Here is a 25,580-nt window from a genome sequence, read left to right as displayed (position 1 = left end):
CACCATACCCGGCTAATTTTTTTTTTTTTTTTGTATTTTTTGTAAAGATGGGATTTCACTTGTTGCCCAGGCTAGTCTTGAACTCCTGATCTTAAATGATCCGCCAGCTTAAGCCTTCCAAAGTGCTTGGATTATAGGCATGAGCCACTCTGCCTGGCTCAGTCTTCCTCCCTTGAAGCAACCAATGTTATTAGTTTTATGTGGGCCATCCATGTCTTATCATTATTAATTCAGGTGTCTATACAAGGCTCTTTGAGAACTGTTTTAAAGGTTACCCAAAGAATCTTGTGACAACCCAGCTAAAATGATTTAAAAGCAGTTTTAATATAACTGAAGTTTTTAGATTCTGATTCCAAATGTCAGACTGTTACATTTTACCTTTCCTTGACTTTATGCCAAATTTAGTTCAAGTTCTAGCATCTATAATTTTCATTTACTGAACAAATATGTATTTAACAAATATGGAAATACAACTATGAACCAAACAAAATCAAATCCTGGACTTACGGAGCTAATAGTAAAAAGTTCACCATTATAACCACCCAATGACAGTTTCATGCGATGTGACAGGAGTAAGAGAGCACCATAGGGAGGTCAGAAAGTGCTTCTCAGAAGTGGATACTAGAGCTGTTGTCAGAAGGAGGAGGACTGAAAGAACTTTCCGGGCACCGAACGAAGCATGAGCAAAAGCTCTGCTGAGGCCAGGAAGCTGGTAAATAGGGAATAAAAGAGGCCAGTGTGGCTGGAACACAGAGAGCAGTGTGGAAATGGTCTCAGCAGTGAGAAGTGGTGGAGAGGTGAGCAAGGCACCTGGTCATTCAGGGCTTGGTTAGTTAGGAGTTTTGTCTAGGAGAATGGGAAGGTGTTTAAGTGGTTTAGGCTGGGAAGTGACAGGGTTACATTGTATTTTGAAAAAGTCACTCTGCCTGGTGTGTTGAGATTATAGAGGTGATAAAGGGGATATGGGTAAACCATAAGAAGACTAGGTTAGTAATCCCTTCACCCCCAGGCCCCAAGTGAAGGTAGCCTAGACTAGGGTGGTGATGGAGGAGATAGAAGAGGACAGATTCAAGGACAATTTGTAAGGTAAAAACCAATAGAAATTGCTGACGGATGGAATATTAAGAAGAGAGAAGTACATTAGTAAGGATGTATCTTAGTTTTCTTATACAAGATGAATTCAGTTGCAATAAAATTGTTAATTGAAATTGACTTTAAATAATGGCACGACCTAAAGTTATGTAAACATTTGCCTCAGATAAAATTTCAAGTTTTCAAAGGTTTTAGCTGGGTGAAGGGCATGGCTTTACTTCCTATTTCTTGGTATTTCCTAATCTTGTTGGGAAAAAAAAGTGTTTTTTTTTTTTTAATCTGAAATGCTTAGTTCTGTGGAAGCCCATCTGTGAATTCTGTCTTATAAATTCAAATTAGAAAATAACTAGGGATATCTAATTTCTAGACAAATAATTTTGGAGTTTCTTGTGCTGATAATTATAATATTTGTCACTTCTAAACATATAGTGAAAGTAACCTGTATTGCCTTTTTAATTTTTCTTGCCTGCTTTTCCTAGATCAGAATTAATAGGCTGTTTACTTACCTTCTAAGAATTTCTTCGTTGACACTGGAGGGCTGCCCGGCTGACTCTTACATATTTGTGCCCACGTTCTGCCCCCTGCAGGAGTCTGCATAAACTTAGTGCGTAGAGACGTGGAAGAGTACATTACAAGTGGCATTTACACGTTGATTATTGTTTTTGAGAGTGCCCTAAGGTCACCTCTCGGGGGAGCTCGGGGCTGCCTTCCGAAGCCTGCGCGTCTGCACCGCGTGCCCGGGGCCTGGAAGTCAGGCTCGGGGGCGGTGCGGCAGCGCGACACCCGCAGTCCAGGGCGCGGGCCGCCTCGGGACCCCTCAGGGGGTGTGTCTTCTGTCGCTTTAATATGCAAGGGGCGGTTCAAGTGGCGGGGGAAGTCGACGATTTGCAGGGCTGAGGGAGAGAGACGGATTTCCCCGCCCCCTCTGCACTCCGTCCAATCCCTTCGGCTTCTGCTTTTCTCAGCCGGCCCGCCCGGCCCCTAACCTGCTCGAACCAATTCTGCAGGAGAGGCGGCCGAGTCTCCTTAAGGGCCTGATGCGCCTGCGCCCTGGGCTCTCTTGATGCGGCCCGGCCGGACCCTGGAGGAGCCCGCGGGCCGGTAGCTTACGGGCTGGCGGCGGTTCCGACCACCGCGGTGCCGGGCGGGGCGGGTGAGGGTCGCGAGGCAGCCCTGAGCTTCTGAGTGAGCGTTGTGCTTCCGGGAATGCCGGACGGGCGACCCGCGGAGCTGGGAGCGGGGCTGAGGCGCTAAGAAGCGGCGGCGCGGCTGCCGGCTGCATGGGAAATTGATGTTTACAGCGAAGTCCAACCAACGTTTCCAAGGTGAGGGCGCCGCGCCAGGCCAGGCGGGCCGGGAGGCCGGGCGGGCGGTGAGTCCGGGTTCCGCTGGCGCGCGGCTGGGCCGAGGCGCGGCGGGCGGGGTCGGTGCAAGTTCTGCTGCGCGAGCGGGGCGGGTGCGCCCGGCGCCGCCAGGGCCTGAGTTCCCTGCGCTCGCTTCCTCGCCTGCCGCCGCCTCCCGCAGCCCTCCCCGTGGGCGCTGGGGGAGAAACTCGCCGGCGGTTCTGACAGGGAGGTGGAGGGACGGAGCGGCTTCGGGGCACGTCCTCGTAAATCCTGCGGAGGACGCTGACCCTGTACCCCACTCTCGAGGCCAGAAGTCGGTTCCCTCAGCGGACCCGAGGGGCGAAAGCCAAAGTTGGCGTCTTCACTTGGCCTCCTGGATTCTACGCATGGCGTGTCTCCAGGCTGGTGACGGGCAAGGCAGGTGAGCCACGTCCAGGGTGCACTCCAGGAGCGTTCGTAGCCATCACTGAGTCGCCTCGTGACTAGTGGGGCAAGCCTTAGATTAACCGCAGGGTTTCCGGTAGGTTGGATTGTGGTGTTGGTGTTTGCGCTCCGAAGAGTGGCTGTGATTTACCTGTGTCTGTCTTTGGGGCTTCTTGTGTGATCTCATTTGCCATCCTTTCATCCAGGAGTTAGCCGCGACGTTTGGAATGGGTTCTTCGCTTTCCTCCTATCTGTTGCTGGTAGAGCTGCTTCCGAAAAGAAGTACTCTGTTGAAGTGATATCTTTTCTTTGGGTTACAGTGTTGAATAATAAACTCCTTTCTTTGCCTAAAGAATGAATCCCAGTGCTTCCTGAAGTTAAGGAAAATTCATCTGGTGGTTTTTAATCTTTGTTCTGAGTTGATATGTGTTAGTAACTTTTTTTTTGTTTTAAAATTTTTTTGTCATAAAATTTCACCAGTGTACCAGAAGCCCTTTTTTCTTTTTTTCTCTTTATTTCTTTTTTCTCTTTTTTGAGACAGAATCTCACTCTGTCACCCAGGCTGGAGTGCAGTGGCGTGATCTTGGCTCACTGCAACTCCCGGCTTCAAGCGATTCTCCTGCCTCAGCCTCCTGAGTAGCTGGGATTACAGGCATACACCACCATGCCCAGCTAATTTTTTTTTTTTTTTTTTTGGTATTTTTGGTATATTTTCACCATGTTGGTCAGGCTGGTCTCGAACTCTTGACCTTAAGTGATCCACCTGCCTCAGCCTCCCAAAGTGCTGGGATTACAGGCGTGTGAACCACCACGCCCGTCCCAGAAACTCTTTTTTTGTATTCTAAATGCTAGCTTTAAGATTTCCAAAAACTTTGTGTCAAAGAAATCTTAGAAAAGTTATTGGAAGTATAGATAAAAAGTTCACAATTATAAATGTGCAGGTGGTCCAGGCGTGGTGTGGCACTTTTTTTTTCATAAATTAGGTGAGAGTAAGGTCAGCTAATTTATGAAATTAGTGTGGGTCTGTTTCTGGATTGTTCTGTTTTATTGTGCACCGGTTATCCTTGTGTTAATATCACTGTATTGATGTAACTTTATAATAAGCCTTGATATGTGGTAATATAAGCTCCTCAACTTTGTTTCTTAAGGTTTTCTGGGCTGTTTTTGGCTCTTAGCATTTTCATATAAGTTTCAGAATCTGCTTGTCATTTTCCACAAATTTTGGAATTGGAATTGAATGTATATATAAATTTGGGGAGAATTGATGTTTTAATACTGAGTCTTTCAATTTTATATCAAAATTGAAATTCTTGAAATTACCAAGAGAACATTACTAAGAGAAATTCCTAAAAGACGTAGATAGAGAGATGTAATAATAACATGGCATATCTGTAAGGTTGGCTGCCTCGTGGGGCGTTCGGACACGCCCCCTCCCCTCGCGGGGCGTTCAGACACGCCCCCTCCCCTCGCGGGGCGTTCGGACTCGCCTCCTCCCCTCGCGGGGAGCTTGGACACGCCTCCTTCCTTTGCCGGGAGCTCAGACACGCCCCCTCCCCCCCCCCCGCCGGGAGCCCTGGGAAAAAAAGCCCCATCAGGACTTACCTGATACCATTTTGTCCCATCCAGGCTCCACTCCTTGCCTACTATTTTGTCCTATCTGGGCCCCACTCCCCACCATCCGGGTCCTACTCCCCTCCATTTTGTTTCATCCGGGTCCCACTCCCCTCCATTTTGTCCCACTCACCTTGGCCACAGCCAATCGGACGCCTCCACTACCTATAAAACCCCGTGCCTGAGAGGAGTCTGCGCGACTTCTCCGGCCCTTCCTGTCCGGGACGCTGAATCGAACCTCGTCCGGGAGCCTGAATAAAACCCCTTGCATTGGATTATTTTCGTGCTGGCCTCAGTTTCTTCATTTCGTCCTCGGCGAGAACAGACCTTACAATATCTATCTAGGTCTTTTAAGAATTTCTCTTGGTAATCAAATCTAGGGGAGGGGGGACAGGGTCTGTGCTTGGCTCCCAGTGTTCTGAAAGGTGGGCAAAGGAAGTGGGCTGTGGGAAGGGGCTGCTTTTCACCAAACACACTTCTGGTTTTTTTTTTTTTTTTTGAGACAGAGTCTTGCTCTGTCGACAGGCTGGAGTACAGTGGTGCGATCTCATCTCACTGCAACCTCCGCCTTTGGGTTCAAGCAGTTCTCCTGCCTCAGCCTCCCCAGTAGCTGGGACTATAGGCGCATGCTACCACATCCAGCTAATTTTTGTAGAGATGGGGTTTCACCATGCTGGCCAGGATGGTCTCAATCTCTTGACCTTGTGATCTGCCCTCCTCGGACTTCCAAAGTGCTGGGATTACACACATGAGCCACCGTGCCCAGCCACTTCTGTTTAGTCCCTTGGCTTTTAGCCTTGAGCCTCACTTTACTTGAGTCTGGAGTCTCTCCAGGTGTATTAGTCTATTCTCACACTGCTATGAAGAATACCCAAGACTGGGTAATTTATAAAGAAAAGAGGTTTAATTGTCTAACAGCTCCATTTGGCTGGAGAGGCCTCAGGAACCTTACAATCATTGTGGAAGGCACCTGTTCACAGGGAAACAGGAGAGAGAAAGAGTGCCCAAAAAAGGGGGGAAGTCCCCCACCATCAGATCTTGTGAGAATTCACTATCACAATAATGTGGGGGAAATTGTCCCTGTGATTCTGTTTTCTCCACCTGGTCCTGCCCTTGACATGTGGGGATTATTGGAATTTAAGGTGAGATTTGGGTAGTAACACAGAGCCAAAACATATCACCAGGTTGGTGTTTCTAGAAAATACGTTTATGAGATAGGAATGGTGGTGGAGGAGGGAGCCTAGAGCCCAGCTGTACCTTATATAGACTTTAAACGATTTACTCTTTAGCCCCATGTGTCTCTACCACGGACTCTATACTTGGGAACTCCTAGGCACCTAGATTTTGAGCCTTTCTGGGGTTCTGTGACTTAGCCAAATCAGCTTGCTTCCTTTTTTTTTAATTAAAAAATTATATCACTTTATCGGGCAGCTTCCTGAGCCAGAATAGGCTCAGAGAGACTCCATCAGCTTGTTTCTTGCTTGTATTCCCTTCTGCAGGCCTGTAGGTTCAGCTTCCTCTACTCAGCCACTTATTCCTCCATCTCTTCCTGTTTTATGGAGAGATAAGATTTAAGAGCAGATATGGCTTATATTTGCTTTTATATTTCTGAGAATGTTAAAAATAGTTTTTTAGAATCTTCTTTTATTTTTATTGCTCTTATCTGCTCTTATATTTCTGAGAATGTTAAAAATAGTTTTTAAAAATCTTCTTTTATTTTTATTGTTTTGAGATGGAGTCTTGCTCAGCTGCCCAGGCTGGAGTGCAGTGGTGTGATCTCCGTTCACCGCAACCACGGTCTCCCACGTTCAAGCGATTTTCCCGTCTGAGTCTCTCGAGTAGGTGGGATTACAGGCACCTGCCACCATGCCCGGCTGATTATTGTATTTTAGTAGAGACGGGGTTTCACCATGTTGGCCAGGCTGTTCTTGAACTGACCTCAGGTGATCCGCCTGCCTCGACCCCCAAAAGTGCTAGGATTGCAGGCGTGAGCCACTGCGTCCAGCCTCAACCTTCCTTTCCTTGCATAGTTTTCTCCAAGTTACTTTTTTTCTATTTGGTGTAGTCTTATTAGTAGAGACCCTCTTCGGAGGAATGATTATCTTTGGTTGTTTGTTCATGATTAAGAGTGGGCTACTGAAAGCTGATGGGAAGCCCTGAGGTGGTAAGTAGGGCTTGAGAACATGTAGTTCTGCCTAGTATTCTAGAGTCTAAAGCCGTGGTTCTCAGCTTCGGCTGTACGTTAGAATCACATGGAGAGCTTCGAAAAAAAAAATCCCTGCTGCTAATACGTCAGAATGTCTGAGAATAGGCCCCCGGTAGCAATAGTTAAAAAAAATTAGGTGTGGCTACATACAATAAAATGCACAGAATTTAAGTGTGTAGTTTCATTTTTACCATGTGACTGACACAAGATGTAAAGGATGGCAAAAATTCTGGAATATTTATTTATTTATTTATTTTAAATAGAGACAGAATAGGCTCAGAGAGAGGGTTTCACCATGTTCGTCAGGCTGGTCTCAAACAGCTGACCTTGTGATCCACCCGCCTCGGCCTCCCAAAGTGCTGGGATTACAGGCGTGAGCCACCGCCCCTGGCCCAAATTTCTTCATATCCCTTCTGTTGTCTCACTCCTGGCCCAGAGGTGACCACTGTTCTGATTTCTGTCTCTGTAGATTAGCACCAGTATTTTTTAAAGCTGCCCAGATAATTCCAGTTTGTGGCTAACATTGAAACTATTGGTCTGGGTGAATTGTTTGAGGCTATCTCTAGTGTATTTATATTTCCTTTTGTCCCAGTTATGTTTTCCAGAGAGTATCTTCCAGTTTTCTGCTTGGAGAGCTGAGGTCTAATTGCCAGTATCTGGGAACTCAGAAAAAGAGGGCTGGGTAAAGAGCCATAGAGGATTTAGTATATAGGCTCACATAATCTGTCTCTGTTTGTTAGGATACCTATGTCTTCCACCTTGTATGGTTTACACCCTTGAGATAAGAAATCTACCATCATCTGCCACATTGTGAGTGGCACTCAGCAGCTTGGAGGAAATCTAGGTTTCTAACTTTTCAGCTTTCACCCGATCCTTTTAGTCCCCCTTCCCCTCTTTGTTCTGGCAGTTCCTGAACCTTTTGAGGTTTCTATGGTGTAAACTGATTTGTTCTCAGTTGTCAGCATTGTTGGCTTAGAATTTGGCCATCTTTGACTGGGTCAGTTATCCAGCTTCTTTCAGCTTCCAAAATTTTGTTGCTATTGTCTTATTCTCCCTGTCCTTATGGCTTGTGTCTTAAACACAGAGTAAACAATAGTAACAAAACTTTCTTTATCCTTGTTTTAGTAAAGTTTTGGGAGGAAGCAAAATTAGATGTGTGTGCGTTCAATCTGCCATCTCACTCTGGAAGTCCACTGTTGCTTTCCATTACACAGAAACCTGTTGCCACTTGTTCTCCATTGTTGTTTCCTCCTTATGGGGTTATGTCTTTTAAATTTCTTCACAGTTGTCTGAAAAGAGTGTCAGGAGGTACAGGACCTAAATATTGGTCAAGCTGTCGTTTCTTTAGAAGTCTCAAAATTCTTTTTGGAAGTACTCATTGTCCCAGGATCTTATAATCTCAAGATTGGAGTGATTTTGAAGATAATCCAGTTTAATGAGCTATTTGATATTTTCTGTAAAGGAATTGTCCCACCTAAAATGTGGGAGACTCGTGGTAAAAGGAGATGAGTGCCTGGAGAAATGGATTGGGCTGTAGATCTCTACAAGGGTTCTGGAAATCCATGTGTGCGTTGAATGTTACATGAAAAATGATAGATCTGTAAAATTTAGTAAAAAGTCATAACGGGCCAGGCATGGTGGCTCATACCTGTAATCCCAGTACTTTGGGAGGCTGAGGTAGGTGGATCACCTGAGGTCAGGAGACCAGCCTCGCCAACGTAGTGAAGCACCATTTCTACTAAAAATACAAAAAATTAGCTGGGTGTGGTGGTGTGTGCCTATAATCCCAGCTAGTTGGGAGGCTGAGGCAGGAGAATTGCTTGAACCTAGGAGGTGGAGGTTGCAGTGAGCCGAGATTGCACCACCGCACTCCAGCCTGCGTGACACTGAGCCAAACTCTATCTCAAAAAAATAAAAAAATAAAAAAGTCCTGATGGTTTTATCATTTCAGTTAGTACGCTTAAATCCAATCATGGGGAGAGGTAGTACTCAGAATTTTTTATTTTGCAAAAAGCTTCTAAACTAGAAAAAGTTAGCAACTATTATTAAAGATTAATAAAGTTACGGAGATTTTTGTGTATAGTTCATATAAAGTGAATGATAAAACCACCCATTAAAGTCTCTATTTTAAATATCTCTAATAGCTTTGTTCTGTCATTCTATATTTTTATTTTCTTTAAAACACTTACTAAATCAGTAGCTTCCCAAATGCTGCTCTTTGAGTCAGAGTTTTTACCATGAAGCTCATGATGAAATAGAAATGTTCTCAATGTTTATACAATTTATTCACCTTTAAATTATATCTATTTTTTTCTGTATTAAAATGTCCTTTTTCTTATGAAGTTGTGATTCTAGGATAGTAGATATGTTTTTCCTTCTAATATTTGGCAAAAAATAAAAACCTGCCAGCCCTACATATTTCTCTAAAAATTAATTTTTAACAAGTTTTATAAAATACAAAAGCCTGCTTCTCACTGCACAAAATCCCCATTGGCCTTTTCTTTCTGCCATAAGTTAATAAGTCAGTCATGTATTGCTTAACAGTGGAGGTATGTTCTGAGAAATGAGTTGTTGGACAATTTCACTGTTGCGTGAACATCATAGAGTACACTTACACAAACCTAAATAGTAGAGCCTACTACACACCTTGACTGTATGGTACAGTCCGTTGCTCCTAGGCTATAAACCTGCACATCAGGTTATTGTATGGAATACTGTAGGCATTTGTAACACAGTGGTACTTGTGTATCTAAATACCAAAGATACAACAAAAGTACTATATTATAATCTTATGAGACCATCGTCTTTGTTTTTTTTTTTTTGTTTTTTTTTTGAGTTGGAGTCTTGCTCTGTCTCCCAGGCTGGAGTACCCTGGTGCTATCTCAGCGCACTGCAACTTTCGCCTCTAGGGTTCAAACTGTTCTGCTTGAGCTTCCCAGTAGCTGGGCTTACAGGCGCATGCTACCATGCCTAGTTAATTTTTACATTTTTATTAGAGACACAGGGTCACCATGTTGGCCAGGCTGGTCTCAAACTCCTGGCTTCAAATGATCCATCCACCTCAGCCTCCCAAAGTGCTGGGATTACAGATGTGAGCCCCCACGCCCGGCCAGGGACCACCCTCTTGTATGTGGTATCCATTGACTGAAATGTTCTTGTGTGGTGCATGACTGTATTTTACTTTTGTGTTTGTGTATAAAATTCAAGATATCAGTTAGATAACATGGGGAATTTTTACTGTCTCTCATGGTGTTATGATAGTCCTTCCTCATTGGAAGAATGTAGATTGATTAATTGTTGTTAGAACCTGTTGATTGTGACCCCATAAGTTTGTTCTCAAAGTGTCATCTTGTTTCTGGGTGGTCGAGGTATTGCCACTAGCCTGGTGTGTTTATTTGTTGCATTTCTAGCTGTTTGTTACTGCATCTGTACTTCAAGAGAGTTTTCTCTGCTTGTACTGCCTGCAGTTTTCCTTTTAAGTGGCCAAAGACAATGTGGGTTTAGTGGCTTGTTAATTGTTCTTTGTGCTCATCCAACTCACACAGTTAAACTCTATGCAAAGTGTTCCCTAAAGTTAGTTAAAATGACTATTATCTGGGTTTTCCTTGTTGTTTTTGCTATTTAGTGTTCTGTAAGTTTGTTATCAGGACTCTTAAGGAACTGCTAGCTCCTTTGTTCTTGAAAGGGACCTTGATGAAAGATAGGAACAAAACTTGCTTTATTATGGGTAAATGATTTTTTTTTGTTTTTTCATAGGAAAGCATGAGATGGAAGGATGAGGATTTTGTTTTTGAGTTGATGCTCAAATGATTATTTGCTGTCATCTTTGTCCTGAATCTTTTGTATGGCAGAAATGAATCCAGTGTGCTCATCAATTATGCTAGAGACTTTATCAGAACAGGATTAGCAGATACTGTATAAAAGTATAGCTTTAATGATTAATTATATAATATATTTGAATGAAATACATGAGAAAGGTAGAAGAAAAATATATCTTTAGGCATACTAGAAATCAGATAGTTTGGAAGACTGAGCATAATTTGATGATGAAAAGACCTTGAAGTAAGTTGAAAATCAATTTTGGGGAATAAGCCATGAAAAATGTAGTGTCTTTGAATACAGTAGTCCTCGCTTATCTGTAGTTTTACTTAACTATGGTCAATTACAGTCTGAAAATATTAAATGGAAAATTTCAGAAATAAATAATAAGCTTTTTTTTTGAGACAGGGTCTTGCTTTGTTGCCCAGACCATAGTACAGTGGCATGATCATAGCTCACTGCAACCTTGACCTCCCAGTCTCAAGCAATCCTCTCACCTCAGCCTCCTCAGTAGCTCGGACTACAGGTGTGCACCACCACATCTGGATAATTAATTTTTTTTTCTCATAGAGATGGGATCTTGTTATGTTGCTCAGACTAGTCTCAAACTCCTGGGCTTAAGAGATCCTCCTGCCTTGGCATCCCAAAGTGTTGGGATTTCAGTTTGAGCCACTGCACCTGACCAATTCAATGAGTTTTGATAAAGGTATACACCTATGTGAATTAACTCCCATTGTGGTTGCTTTAGTTAATTCCCATTGTTGTGATTGTTTTGTTTTTAGAGATGAGGTCTCCCCCTGTTGCCCAGGTGTTATAGCTCAGTGCAGCCTTGAACTCCTGGGCTCAAGTGATCTTCCTGTCTCAGCCTCCTGAGTAGTTGGGACAAAGGATGTGTGCCACCACACTTGGCTAATTTTTGGGCGTCTTACTCTGGTGCCCAGTCTGAAGTTGTGATATCTTTTACCATAGATTAGTTTTTCTTGTTCTTGAACTTCACATACATAGAATAACATAGTGTGTATTCTTTTGTATCTGCTTCTTTTGGTCAAAATAATGTTTTTGAAATTCATCCGTGATCTTGCACATATCAGTAGTTCTTTTTAATCCATGCATATTAATCCATTGTATGAATATAGCACAATTTATTTGTCCCTTTTCTCATTTGGCTATTATGAATAAAGTTGCTATTAAGTTTTTGTTTTGATGGAGTTTCAAAAAAAAAAAAAAAATTGGAATGTTAGGGCCTCTTGTTGCCCAGGCTGGAGTGCAATGGCGTGATCTTGGCTCACTGCAACCTCCACCTCCTGGGTTCAAGTGATTCTCCTGCCTCAGCCTCCAAGTAGCTGGGATGACAGGCACCCACCACCATGCCCAGCTTACTTTTGTGTTTTTAGTAGAGACAGGATTTCACCATGTTGGGCAGGCTGGTCTTGAACTTCTATCCTCAGGTGATCCACCTGCCTCAGCCTCTCAAAGTGCTGGAATTACAGGCGTGAGCCACTGTGCCCACTGCTATGAAGTTTTGACTGTGAGTCTTTTGTAGACATACACTTTCATTTCTCTTGGATAAATAAATAGTGGTGGAATTACTGAGTCTTAGGTCAGATGTATGTTTAACTTTAGACAACAATGCTAAACAATTTCCCCCAAGAAATTACACTATTTTACATTCTAACCTGCAATCTATAAAAGATCTAGTTGAGTGATAAATCAGAATTGAGTTTTAGAAAGATTATTCTGGTACAGTGGGATAGAAGACTTGGAACAGTGAAAACACACAGTAAAGTAATACACTTGAAAATTGATGTATTCTCATCCAAGGAATTGGTAGGGAGGTAGAGAAACTTATGGATTCTAGTGCTATAAAGACATGGAATCCATAGACTTGATATATGGGGTGAGGATAAGATAGGGATCAGGGCTGGGCGCAGTGGCTCACGCCTGTAATCCCAGCACTTTGGGAGGCCGAGGCAGGTGGATCACAAGGTCAAGAGATCGAGACCATCTTGGTCAACATGGTGAAACCCTGTCTCTACTAAAAATGCAAAAAATTAGCTGCGCATGGTGGCGTGTGCCTGTAATCCCAGCTACTCAGGAGGCTGAGGCAGGAGAATTGCCTGAACCCAGGAGGCGGAGGTTACAGTGAGCCGAGATCGTGCCCTTGCACTCCAGCCTGGGTAACAAGAGCGAAACTCCGTCTCAAAAAAAAAAAAAAAAAAGATAGGGATCAGGTGACCCCTATGTATCTGTTATAGGCTGCTGGATGTTGGTATGACAATAGAGTGAGCACAGTAGAGGAAAAGATTTAAAGGAAAGAAGGAGTGATGAATTCCATTTTGTTTGTAAGTAGCAATTGGTGGTAAAAGGAAGTATGCAGTATCTCTGGGAGTGTGTGTAGGAAGGATAGAGTGGAATTGGAATGTTGGGGACTAGTAACATTTAAGAAATGAGCTGATGAAGAGTCTGTATAAGAACAAAAGGAATAGCCATTATAAAAGGAAATCCAGGAAAGAGATTTAACAGAAGTTAAAAGAATAGAACTTTGAAGAGTAAGGGAGGGGTTGGAATGTTGTTAGTGTGAGTAAAAATACAGACTTTTGGCCGAATGTGGTTGGCTCACTCCTGTAATCCCAGTACTTTGGGAGGCTGAGGCGAGTGGATCACCTGAAGTCAGGAGTTCAAGACTAGCCTGGGCAACATGGTGAAACCCCATCTCTACTAAAAATACAAAAAGTAGCTGGGCGTGGTGGGGGGTGCCTGTAATCCCAGCTACTTGGAAGGCTGAGGCAGGAGAATCACTTGAACCCAGGAGGTGGAAGTTGCAGTGAACTGGGATTACACCATTGCACTCCAGTCTGGTTGACACATTGAAACTCTGTCTCAAAAAACAAAAACAAACAAAACAGACTTTTGGAGATTTCTTTTTATATCTGTTAAAACTTGTGGCATCCTGTTACTTGTCCTAGTAGTTATACTTTATGGAATAAATCCTAGAGAAACATACACGTGGAAAAATGTGTTTAGCATATATTAATAATAGTCAAAAATTGGAAGCACCCAAGTATCCATCAAGAGAGGATTGGTTAAATAAAGTATAGTACATTTATATGATGGAATGCTATACAGGTGATGGAATATGGTATATATACTGTGTTACTTTTCTATGCTACTGTAACAAATTACTACAAACTTAGTGACTTAAATTTAGTTTCTCACAGTTCTGAAGGTCAGAGTTCAAAATATTTCACTGGGTTAAAGTCAAGATTGTAGCAGGGCTGGTTTCTTCTGGAGGCTCTAGGGGAGAGTCTTCTCCACCTTCTCGAGTTGCGTTCCTTGTATTCCTTGCATTGCATTTGTTGGCCCTTTCTCTGTCTTCAAACCCAGCAGCATAGCGTCTTCAAATTCTTTTCTATTTGTGCCTTCACATTGTTTTCTCTCTCATAAAGACTTTTGTGATTATATCAGGCACAACCCAGATAATTCAAGATAACCACCTATTTCAAGATCTTTGGCTTAATCATAGCTGCAAAGCACCTTCTGCAATATAAGATAACATAGTCACAGTTTCCAGGTATTGGGATGTGGAGCTCTTTGCCTAGGGTAGGAGTTAGGGTGGCAGGGGTTATGGGGAGAGGGGAGGAATTAATCTTCATACCACAAATACTGACAAGGACGGAAGATCAAAATACGTTAAGTAAAAAAATTATCAAGGAAATATGTAAAATTTTCTAATTTTGTAAAATTAAAAAAATTACATATATACCTATATGTCATATGTATTATAAAATAAATCTTTATGAATATATACCATATTGTTAATGGTATACATTAATACCATATTGTTGATGGTATAAAGACAACTGTGATTGTCTTTGCAAGTGAGATTACAGAGTACTTGGACTTCCATTTTTTTTCTGTGATATTTGGATTCTTTTTTTTAATCAGAAAAATCACAATAAAAGGAAAGAATGGCACTGGACATGTAGCAGAGAGATCAACTAAGATAAGGACTATAAAGTCTTTACTTGATTTAGCAACAAAGAGGTTGAAAGAGGTTGTTAGCAAGTAACCTTGGTTAAGTGTGGTTTCAGAAAAATGGTAGAATAGAAGCCAGGTTGCAATGAAAAAGTGGGAGGTGAAGAAGGAAAGAGTGAAAAGTTAAACATTTTTTGTAGCTGCTTAGCTATGGGGGAGGATACAGTGAGACACAGGATACTTAGGGGGATGTAAGATCCAGTGAGATTTTGTTTTTGTTTTGTTTTTTTGAGATAGGGTCTTGCTCTGTCACCCAGACTGGAGCATGGTGGTGCATTCATGGCTCCCTGCAGCCTCGATTATTGGGCTCAAACAGTCCTCTCACCTCAGCCTCCTGAGTAGCTGGGACTACAGGCATGTGCTGCCATATCTGGCTAATTTTCGTATTTTTTGTAGCTATGGGGTTTCACCATGTTGCCCAGGCTAGTCTTGAACTGCGAGAAAGCAGTCCACCTGTCTTCGCCTTCCAGAGTCCTGGGATTACAGGTGTCAGTTACCATGCCCAGCCAAGATTTTTAAATATGGCAGAGCAGCATGTTTAAAAATTGAGAGCAGAAACTGGGAAGAAGGGAGCAATCACATGAGCTCTAGGAGAGGGCAAAGACTATAAACTCTGACGGAAGTCTTCTGACTTTAGACAAAACGCCTACTTGCCTATGGCAGGTGAGAACTAGAGAGATGTGTGTATGTGTCATAGTTAAGTATGTAACACTTTAGATTCCTTTAATATTATCAGATTTAAAAAAATCTCTTGCAGTCCTAAATGCTTATTTGGCATCTTCTGAAAGTCAGTTATTGTGTAGCTATGTATCTTTAGTTGTAGTACTTTTTTTTTTTTTTTTTTTTTTGAGACGGAGTTTCGCTCTTGTTACCCAGGCTGGAGTGCAATGGCACGATCTTGGCTCACCGCAACCTCCACCTCCTGGATTCAGGCAATTCTCCTGCCTCAGCCCCCTGAGTAGCTGGGATTACAGGCATGCGCCACCATGCCCAGCTAATTTTTTGTATTTTTACTAGAGACGGTGTTTCACCATGTTGACCAGGATGATCTCGATCCCTTGACCTCGTGATCCACCCGCCTCGGCCTCCCAAAGTGCTGGGATTACAGGCGTGAGCCACCGCGCCCGGCTGTACTAATGTACTCTTATTGTATTGACTTGTTCCAGAAACGTCCGATTGTTTCTGTAGCCTGGTATATGGAGCTCAGGGAATTAAGACCTTAGTTTTCTATTATAGTGTAATATTTTGAGAATTTTTTTTTCTGTTATCTTTGAAACTAACCATTGCATAAAAAAAAATCAGCCTATATGAGTGGGTTTTTTTTTTTTTTTTGAGACAGGGTCTCTCTGTCGCCCAGGTTGGAGTGCAGTGGTATGATCTTGGTTCTGCAACCTCTGTCTCCCAGGTTCAGGTGATTCTCTTTCCTCAGCCTCCCAAGTAGCTGGGATTAGAGGCATCTGCCACCATGCCCACCTAATTTTTTTTATTTTTTTTTTTTATTTTTTTTTTTTTTAAATAGAGACAGGATTTCACCTTATTGGCCAGGCTGGTCTTGAAGTCCTGACCTTGTGATCTGCCCACCTCAGCCTCCCAAAGTGCTGGGACTACAGGCGTGAGCCACCATGCCTGGCCTAATTTTTATATTTTCACTAGAGACAGGCTTTCTCCACATTGGCCAGGCTGGTCTCAAACTCCTGGCCTCAAGTAATCCACCCACCTTGACCTCCCAAAGTGCTGGGATTACAGGCATAAACCACCACACTCAGCCAAAAAAAATTCTGCTTATTTGAGTCTGTATCAGTTTTCTCTAGAATGTTACAACAGGAAAGCATTAGAATTATTATTTACTTCAAGGAAACTGAGGTTCAAAGAGCTTTAATAATGTATCAAAGCCACACCTTGTTAATAGAACATGATACTTTACCTACTGAGATGCTGAGTACATTATTTCTTACAAGTACAAAGAAAAAAAAAGAAAAAAATTATTTCATTGATATTTAATATATTTGTGCCAGGATTCCCTGAATTTTCATATGTATCTTTTATCCAGTTTTGATTAAGATAGAACATTTTTTCCTTCTCATAATTTCATCAATCTTTTCATTTACCTGTACAGTAGTTCCCCCTTACCTTCCGGAGATAGATTCTAAGACTCCTAGTGATACCTGAAACGGTGGATAGGACCAAACCCTATCATAGTATGTGGCTACCTGTTCATACCTACCTATGATAGAATTTAATTTATAAATTAGGCACAGTAACAGAGAATGACAACAACTAATAATTATTACCAGTCAAGTATTTTTAAGTAAAATAAGGGTTACTTGAACACAAGCACTCTCATATAGCAACAACAGTGGATCTGATAACTGAGATGCCTACTAAGTAACTAACGAGTGGATGGCATATGCAGCATAGATACATTGGGCAAAATGATGATTCACGTCCCAGGTGGGACAAGTTGGGATGACATGTAATTTATAATTGATGAATTGATTTTTTTTTTTTCCTGAGACGGAGTCTTGCTCAGTCACCTGGGCTGGAGTGCAGTGGTGTGATATCAGCTCACTGCAACCTCCTCCTCCCAGACTTAAGTGATTCTCTTGCCTCAGCCTCCCGAGTAGCTGGGATTACAGGCACGTGCCACCACACCCAGCTAATTTTTAAATTTTTAGTAGGCATGGGGTTTCATCATGTTGGCCAGGCTGGTCTTAAACTCCTGACCTCAAGTGATCTGTCTGCCTTGGTCTCCCAAAATGCTGGGATTATAGGCTTGAGTTATTGCGTCCGACCAGGAATTAATGTATTGCTTATTTCTGGAATTTTCCATTTAATATTTTTGGACCGGGTTGATGGCAGGTAGCTGAAATCATGGAGAATGAAACTTCAGATAAGGAGGAACTACTGTACCTGCGTGATTAAAGTAATTAAAATGACTAGCATTGGCTGGAAGTGGTGGTTCAAGCCTATAATCCCACCACTTTGGGAGGCCAAGGCAGGTGGATCATGAGATCAGGAGATTGAAACCATCCTGGCTAACACGGTGAAACCCTGTCTTTACTAAAAATACAAAAAATAGCCAGGCCTGGTGGCAGGTGCCTGTAGTCCCAGCTACTCAGGAGGCTGAGGCAGGAGAATGGCTTGAACCCAGAAGGTGGAGGTTGCAGTGAGCTGAGATTACATCACTGCATGCCAGTCTGGGCGACAGAGTGAGACTCCGTCTCAGAAAAAAAAAAGACTAGCGTTAAAATGAGTTTTTAGGCCTTTGATATGATCTAGGCACTATTTACCCATTTGGAGGATTATATTGAGATTCTTATTGACATTTTAGGATTTTTCAAAACAGTGATAATTCTTATTTCACATTGGGCAGGGAATGAGAGTGCTGCTGAGCATACTTAACACAGTGCTTGATATATTGTGTATATTGAAATTTAAAATTCATATAATATATGCTATATTTTAAGTTATTTCTTCTTAATTTGTACTTTTTAGGACTAGCATGAAACATAAGGAAACATATTTTATTTTTTTTTTATAAAGACAGAGTTTCACCATGTTGGTCAGGCTGGTCTTGAATTCCCGACCTCGGGTGATCTACCTGCCTTGGCCTCCAAAGTGCTTGGATTACAGGCGTGAGCCACTGCGCCTCGCCAGGAAACAGATATTTTAATATCTTTGCTGCTGCCAAGAAAAAATTGTGTGTGGATATGCCTTTTTTAAACAACAAAATGAAACAAAACAATTTTGTGTTGTGGCATTGGAAGGTATTTTGCTAGATTCCTAACCAAAATAAAGTTGTCTTCCTTCATAGAGAAGGAATTATTATTACATGAACCATTTTGCTATGTTGCCAAATTGCTGATTTCCCTATTTATAGGGAAAAGGCTTAGCTCCTCACTTGTGAGCTTGAACAGCCTAGGTATAACAATTTTAGGTGCAGCTTAAATAATCAAATTTTAGTTTTCCAGTGTTCTTATTCAGTATATTTTGTTTTGTTTTGTTTTATTTATTTATTTATTGTTTTTGCAGGATCTTGCTCAGTCACCCAGCCTGGAGTGCAGTGACATGATCATAGCTCACTGTAAACTCAGACTTTTGGGCTCAACTGATCTTCCTGTGTGAGACTCCTGAGTAGCCAGGACTACAGGCACATGTCACCATGTCTGGATAGTTTTAAAATTTTTTTTTTTTGTGGATATGAGGTCTTGCTATGTTATTCAGGCTGATCTTAAACTCATGGCCTGAGGCGACCCTCCCACCTTGGCCTCCCAAAGTGTTTGGATTCCAAGCAAGAGCCACCATGCTCCGCCCTTTTCCTCCCAGTTTTAATACAAAAGAATTTGTGGGGAAATCAGTAATTTGGTAATATAGCAAAATGGTTCATGTAATAATAATTCTTTCTCTATGATGAAAGACAACTTTAGGTTTGGTTGGGAGTCTTGCAAAATTCTGTGTTGAAAATAATATGATTTTAAAAATAATTGATGGCGGGGGAAAAAAGTGGCATGGTGTAGTATAGCATGGGTTTTGTTTCATGTCTTTGTCATTTATAACCTTTGTGGGCCTTTTTTTTTTTTTTTTGCCATGAGATGTGTTTTATTTTCATTATTCATACAAATAATTTTCTATAATATCCCGGGCAAACCGGAGAATTTGGCAGTCCGATTGGGGGGGTCCCTTCAGAGACCCACAGGCCGGTGGCATCGGCGCTGAGTGCCCAGGTTCACAGTGCAGCTGTGGCTCATGTCCATCTTGCAGGTGGCTCTTCCTCTACATCAGCACTAGGGTCTCGAAGGTGACAGGGGCAGGAAATCCTCCAGGCTCTTAGGAAATTTCACTCCGCTTCTCCTGCTCAGTGGTCTCTTTGGTTGGCAGGGTGTTCTGCGTCTCCGTTTTCTTCAGCTTGGCCTTATCGAAGCTGGCGATTTCTCCCGTGTCTGGTTTGTCTGCCATTTTCTTAAAACAATCCGTACGGTCCCGCTCCAAGCCCGGGCTCCTGGTGCTCCCACTCGCGTTGCTGCAGCAAGAGACCTTTTTTTTTTTTTTAATCAGAAAAATACGTGTTTTGATATTTGCTGTGTAAAGTGGTCATGAGGAGTGGAAGTAATGGCATATAGTTCCTAGAACGGTACTTGCTGTATGTTTTGGTGGTCAATATAAATAGCAGCTATATTGATTTTGTGATTATGATATTAAAGGAAGGCTAAAAAAATGCATAAAGTAGCCAGGCTCTTTGGCTTACGCCTGTAATGTTAGCGCTTTGAAAGGCCGAGGCAGAAGGATCACTTGAGCCTAGGAGTTCAAGACCAGCCTGGGCAACATGCTGAGACTGTCTGTATTTAAAAAAATAAATAAATAAAAAGGAAGAAAGAAAAATTCAGAAAGCTGAAATGGAATTGAACATATATATATAAGGAATATCTATCTGATAGCGTAATTGATTTCAGTTTTGTTGAATTACCAAATGGTGAAATATATTATCAAAATTGCCTGTATGACAGTTATCTTATGTTAATATGGAGGATTATATTGTCCACCTCATAAAATTAATGTTTGTGCTTAAAATTGTTAATTATTCTATCTTTGGATGATTTAGGTTGGCCTAGTAGCAAAAGAGGTCCTGGGTTTGCATAATTCTTTAATAGACTGATTTTTTTTTTTTTTAACCACTAGATGACCAGGGAATATAGATTGTGTTTACTAAAGCATATAACATTAAATAAGACATAATTTTTTTAGCATGTAGGAAACTTATTTCATATTCACAGATCATGGTAATTTTTGTTATTTGTAACAAATAAATTGTAAGTTGTTATTTATAGTTTTCAAGTCACTATTTATTTCTTCATAAGAAATAAGTATAACCTACCAATGGATATACTAGATGTATTAACTTGAAAAATCTTTTAATGCTAGGTAGTAGATTTAATGGTTAAAATATTTCATTAATTATTTTTGAACGAAGTTGCACTTGTATAGTTCAAAAGGTTTCAAATGCCAATAAATGCTAATTCTTGAAGGCAATTACATGCTGTATCTCATACAGTTTTAGATATCTTCAAATAAGTTTGGTGATCAGTTTCACCAGCTGATAACTATGGTTTTATTGAATCTAAGAGTGTGGCTGGTATTTTTCCTTACATTAGACCAGGGAGAGGAAGTTTAAGTGTTCTGTCTCAGAGTAGATATGGAATTATGAAAAGACTTCTTGCCACACCTGTGGTCTACTATCATTTAAAATATTCCTAGATTAACAAACATTGAAAATGCTAAAACTGAGTAATATTTCATTTATTCATGTGAAATGCCTTGATCAGATAACACAAAAATATCAGCAGTACTCCGATGTTTTGAATTGTTGCAAAAATGAGCGTAGGTATGTGTATGTAGCTTAAGATATTTCTGAGCTGTCTAGCCGATTTAGGGGATTTTAGTTAGCTGGAGAGCAGTGCATGTGGTACTGTTTAGTAAAGTTCTCTAACAGTGAATATAAATATATATTGCAACTAAAAAATTACAAACTCATACTACTGAAGCATTAAATATAAAAATCACAAACCTGGGGCTGGGCATGGTGGCATGTGCCTGTAATCCCAGCTACTCAGAAGGCTGAGGCAGGAGAATTGCCTGAACCCTGGAGGTTGTGGTGAGCCAAGATCGCGCCATTGCACTCCAGCCTGGGTAACAAGAGCGAAACTCAGTCTCAAAAAAAAAAAAAAAAAAAATCACAAACCTGACATTTTGTATTTAGATTATTATTATTAGTTTTTGAAACTGAGTCTCTGTTGCCTAGGCTGGGGTGCAGTTGTGTAATCTCAGCTCACTGCAACTTCTTCCTCCTAGGTTCAATTGGTTCTCCTACCTCAGCCTCCCGAGTAGCTGGTACTACAGGCATGTACCATCACTCTCGGCTAATAGTTTGTATTTTTAGTAGAGATGGGGTTTCACTGTGTTAGCCAGGATGGTCTCAATCTTCTGACCTTGTGATCCGCCTGCCTCAGCCTCCCAAAGTGCTGAGATTACAGTAGATTATCATTTTTTTTAAACTTAAGTCTTGTAACCAACTTAGTTTAATGTTTCTCTTACCCTTCGTAAAATTCCATTTGGCTCTGATATAGGCATGCAATTATGATGTGGTAGCCATTGGTTGCTTTTCTTTATTAATTTTCTTTCATCTTCTTTTCTTCCTTTCTTTTTTTTAAGAAACTATTCTTTTTCAAAAAAATTTTTATATATTTTTTATAATTTTTTTCTAACTTGCAGAGCAGGGCTAATAGGCAGTTTGCCTAGAGTCAGCCTTTAAGAAACTATTGCTATAGTTTATGAAGTTGGTAGGTTTCCTTTCATGCAACTTTTATTTATTTATTTATTTATTTATTTTGAGACGCAGTTTCGCTCTTGTTACCCAGGCTGGAGTGCAATGGCACGATCTCGGCTCACTGCAACCTCTGCCTCCTGGGTTCAGGCAATTCTCCTACCTCAGCCTCCTTAGTAGCTGGGATTACAGGCACACGCCACTATGCCCAGCTAATTTTTTTTCGTATTTTTAGTAGAGACGGTGTTTCGCCATGTTGACCAGGATGGTCTCGATCTCTTGACCTCGTGATCCACCTGCCTCGGCCTCCCAAAGTGCTGGGATTACAGGCTTGAGCCACTGCGTCCAGCTATTTATTTATTTTTTAAGAGACTCCGTCTGTCACCCAGGCTGGAGTTCAGTGGCATGATCATAGCTCACTGTAGCCTCAAACTCTTGGCCTTAAGTGATTCTCACGCCTGGGCCTCCCAGAGTGCTGGGATTATAGGTGTGAGCCACCATGCCCAGCCCAAAATGTTAATTAAATTAAATTAAATTAATTAATTTTTAAAGATAAAGTCTTGCTCTATCACCTAGGCCACAGTGTAGTGGCATGATCATAGCTCATTGCAGCCTGAGACTTCAGGGTGCAAGTGATCCTGTTGCCTCAGCCTCCCAAGTAGCTGGTACTACAGGTACACACCATCATGCTGGCTAATTTGGCCTCTGAAAGCGCTAGGCTTACAGGCATGAGCCACCATGCCTGACTCAAAATATTAATTTTAAAGTCAGGAAAATTTCAAATGTTTCTATTTGGGCTTATAGGGTTTATATTTAATATAAAATTATAAAAAAAAATTTATATTCTTGAGACCTTTAAACATTTTTATTTTATATTTTTATTTATTTGAGACAAGGTCTCACTCTGTTGCCCAGGCTGAATGCAGTAATGTGATCACGGCTCACTGCAATCTTGACCTCCCTGCTCAAGCAATCCTCCCACCTCAGCTTCTTGAGTAGCTGGGACCACAGGCTTGTGCTACTACACCTGGTTAATTTTTAATTTTTTTGTAGAGACATGTCTTGCTGTGGTTGCCGGTCTTGAATTCCTGGACTCGAGGGATCCTCCTGCCTAGGCCTATCAAAGTGCTGGGATTATAGGAGTGAGCCACCTTGCACAGCCCCCCTTTTTAAATTTTTATTCATAGATTTAGGGGTACAAGTGCAGTTTTTGTTACATGGTTATATTGTGTAGTGGTGAGGTCTGAACTTTTAGTTAGCCATCACCCAGATAGTGTATATTGTACCCAGTAAGTAACTTCTCCTTCTTTACCTGCCTCTCTAAGACCTTCTTAAAAATACTGGTATTACTACATAGATATAGGAGAAAAAGATTAAATATAGTCTACAATAGACTGTTTTCAGAGAAATTAGGAATTTTCATGTTGCATGTTCACAATTTCATTTTCAAATATAATTTTCACTGTAATACTTTAGTTAATAGAATTTCTTAAATAGGTAATAAGATTAGTTTCAGGCAGGCAAGAAAATCCTCAGGGTCATGACATACTCTGATGTGCTGTGTTTTGATTTTTATGTTCTACAGTTAGTTTTAGCTTACCTTCTTACCAGAGATTTATAATTGTCAGGACGTTTGTTTTAGGGCTGAATGTTTAGAATCTTAGCTCTATGATTTATTAATTAGCTAAAGGATCTTGGGCAAGTAGTTTAACCTCTATAAGCTTCAGTGAAATCTATCTCAGGGTTATGGTGAGGATTAAATAGGATAATAAATCTAAAGCCTTGTCACAGTGCCTGGCACATAATAAAGGATATAGTAAATGATGGTGGTAGTGGCAGGAGTAATGTGTCATTGTATACAAGTTTTGCTTTCCTGAAATTTAGCTGTAAGGCAGGAAGGATCAGAGAGAAATAGGAATATGTTATATGCTTACAGAAAACATTAACTTGGAGAAACATGCCATATAGACATCTAAGAAAAGATAATCGTCTGTGGTGTTAACATTATTTCCTCTTTTTTCCCTTTTCTCTGTAATTCCTACTCTTTTGTTTTTTTATTTCTGTTGAAGCTGGTACTCTCTCTTTGATAGTTGTTAGCTTAAATAAGTGAAAGACATAACTTGAAAATCTTCTTTTTGGATATGTTTTAAAACCTGTATTCCATTTTTATTGATAATACTTATAACACTCAAGACATTGCATGGGTGTTTATTCCCATTTACAGAGTTGGAACAACAATTATTATAACCTGTTAAAAGATTGAAGATAGATATTACATTTGTACCAGCTGTAAATCCTACTGTAATAAGATACTTGTACCAACCTTAAATCTTACTAGAATGAAACCATGTGTGGTGGCACACATCTGTTAGTCCCAGCTACTTGGGAGACTAAGACGGGAGCATTACGAGAGCCCAGGAGTTTGAGACCAACCTGGGCAATGTGGCAAGACACCATCTCTTAAAAAAATCTTACTGGAACTGGTGTAAATATTATTTTTAACCTTCCACATATTAATTCACTTATATATCGGTTTTTTTATGGGCTCAGAGTTTTTAACTCCTTGAAAACTCCTTGAAGAGAGAGACATAATGATGTATACAGATACAAATTAATGACCTTTTATATTTGTGTTGATACAGCATTTTGAAATTTGAGCAAACATTTTAGGATGTACTTCTCAATTTGATATATTGCTATTTATTTTGGAAGCAAATAAGAAAAGAACTCTGGATACATTTGGCATTACAAATAGACAAATACCCACTAAAAAAAATCATGCTATAAGTTAGTACACTTTAGTTTGTAATTTTGTTTAAGCAAAGTTGCAGTTTAAATAACGATCCCTGAGATATAATTACCTGCCATTCACCTACCTGCCAATTTCCCCCTGAGTTTATGGTTTCTATAAAACTTACTATGAAACTTGAGATGCTTTTAATAGTCAATTTGAGACTAAAAATATAAATAATTTAAAAAATATGACATAGTAGAGCTTAGAGGTCTACAGAATTATCCATTTATTAATCATTTCTGCTACCTTTTTTTTTTTGAGACAGAGTCTGAATCTGTTGCCCAGGCTGGAGTGCTGTGGCGTGATCATGGCTTGCTGCAACCTCTGCCTCTTGGGTTCAGGCAATTCTCCTGCCTTAGCCTCCCGAGAAACTGGGATTACTGGTGTGTGCCACCACACTCAGCTAATTTTTTTTTTTTTTGAGATGGAGTCTCGCTCTGTAGCCCAGGTTGGAGGGCAGTGGCACAATATCGGCTCACTGTAACCTCTACCTTCCGGGTCCTAGTTCAAGCAGTTCTCCTACCTCAGTCTCCCAAGTAGCTGGGATTACAGGCACAAGCCGCCTGCCCAGCTAATTTTTGTATTTTTTAGTAGAGACGGGATTTCACCATGTTGGCCAGTCTGGTCTTGAACTCCTGACCTCATGATCCGTCCACCTTGGCCTCCCAAAGTGCTGGGATTACAGGCGTGAGCCACCACGCCCGGCCAATTTTTTCGTATTTTTAGTAGAGACTGGGTTTCACCATGTTGGCCAGGCTGGTCTTGAACTGACCTCAAGTGATCCTCTTGCCTTGGCCTCCCAAGGTGCTGGGATTACAGGTAGGAGCAACTGTGCCCAGCTTCTTTCAGCCAACTTTTGTTGTTTGGTGTATACTAGCTGCTGTGCTCTTCATTATGGAGGGCAGATTAGTACCTTCTCTTATTCTGAACAGAAAA

General features: G+C 41.2%; 2 protein-coding genes and 1 long non-coding RNA gene across 7 annotated transcripts in view; 1 reads left to right on the top strand and 2 right to left on the bottom strand.

The window, feature by feature from the left end:
• The window catches only part of LOC110567733 (uncharacterized), a 29,358-nt gene extending 27,588 nt beyond the window's left edge, over positions 1 to 1,770 (bottom strand). Inside the window, exon 1 of the long non-coding RNA XR_002478083.2 lies at positions 1,599 to 1,770. This is a non-coding gene — a long non-coding RNA (uncharacterized LOC110567733). The remainder of the gene's footprint in view (positions 1 to 1,598) is intronic.
• EVI5 (ecotropic viral integration site 5) overlaps positions 1 to 25,580 on the top strand; it is a 256,816-nt gene that overhangs the window by 5,571 nt on the left and 225,665 nt on the right. The window contains exon 1 of one of the 5 annotated variants that reach the window (XM_012435435.2): positions 2,322 to 2,417. The exons of the other annotated variants lie outside the window; for them this stretch is intronic. The gene's annotated coding sequence lies outside the window, so the exon portion shown is untranslated. Of the gene's footprint in view, positions 1 to 2,321; positions 2,418 to 25,580 lie in introns of those variants that run through there. 5 annotated transcript variants of the gene reach the window in all.
• LOC110567732 (thymosin beta-10-like) lies at positions 19,360 to 19,520 on the bottom strand. The gene has a single exon (XM_064371136.1). It carries the CDS (start codon positions 19,486 to 19,488, stop codon positions 19,360 to 19,362), a length of 129 nt encoding a protein of 42 aa, XP_064227206.1. The 5' UTR covers positions 19,489 to 19,520.

The sequence above is a fragment of the Aotus nancymaae genome, unplaced genomic scaffold (genome assembly GCF_030222135.1).
Source record: "Aotus nancymaae isolate 86718 unplaced genomic scaffold, 86718_ANA_hifiasm-v0.15.2.pri h1tg000122l, whole genome shotgun sequence".
In the NCBI taxonomy this organism is placed as follows: Eukaryota; Metazoa; Chordata; class Mammalia; order Primates; family Aotidae; genus Aotus; species Aotus nancymaae.
This window is presented reverse-complemented; position numbering and strand designations above follow the sequence as displayed.

Excerpts from the sequence above, each read along its gene's own strand:
- LOC110567732 (XM_064371136.1), bottom strand. The coding sequence starts at position 19,488 with ATGGCAGACAAACCAGACACGGGAGAAATCGCCAGCTTCGATAAGGCC.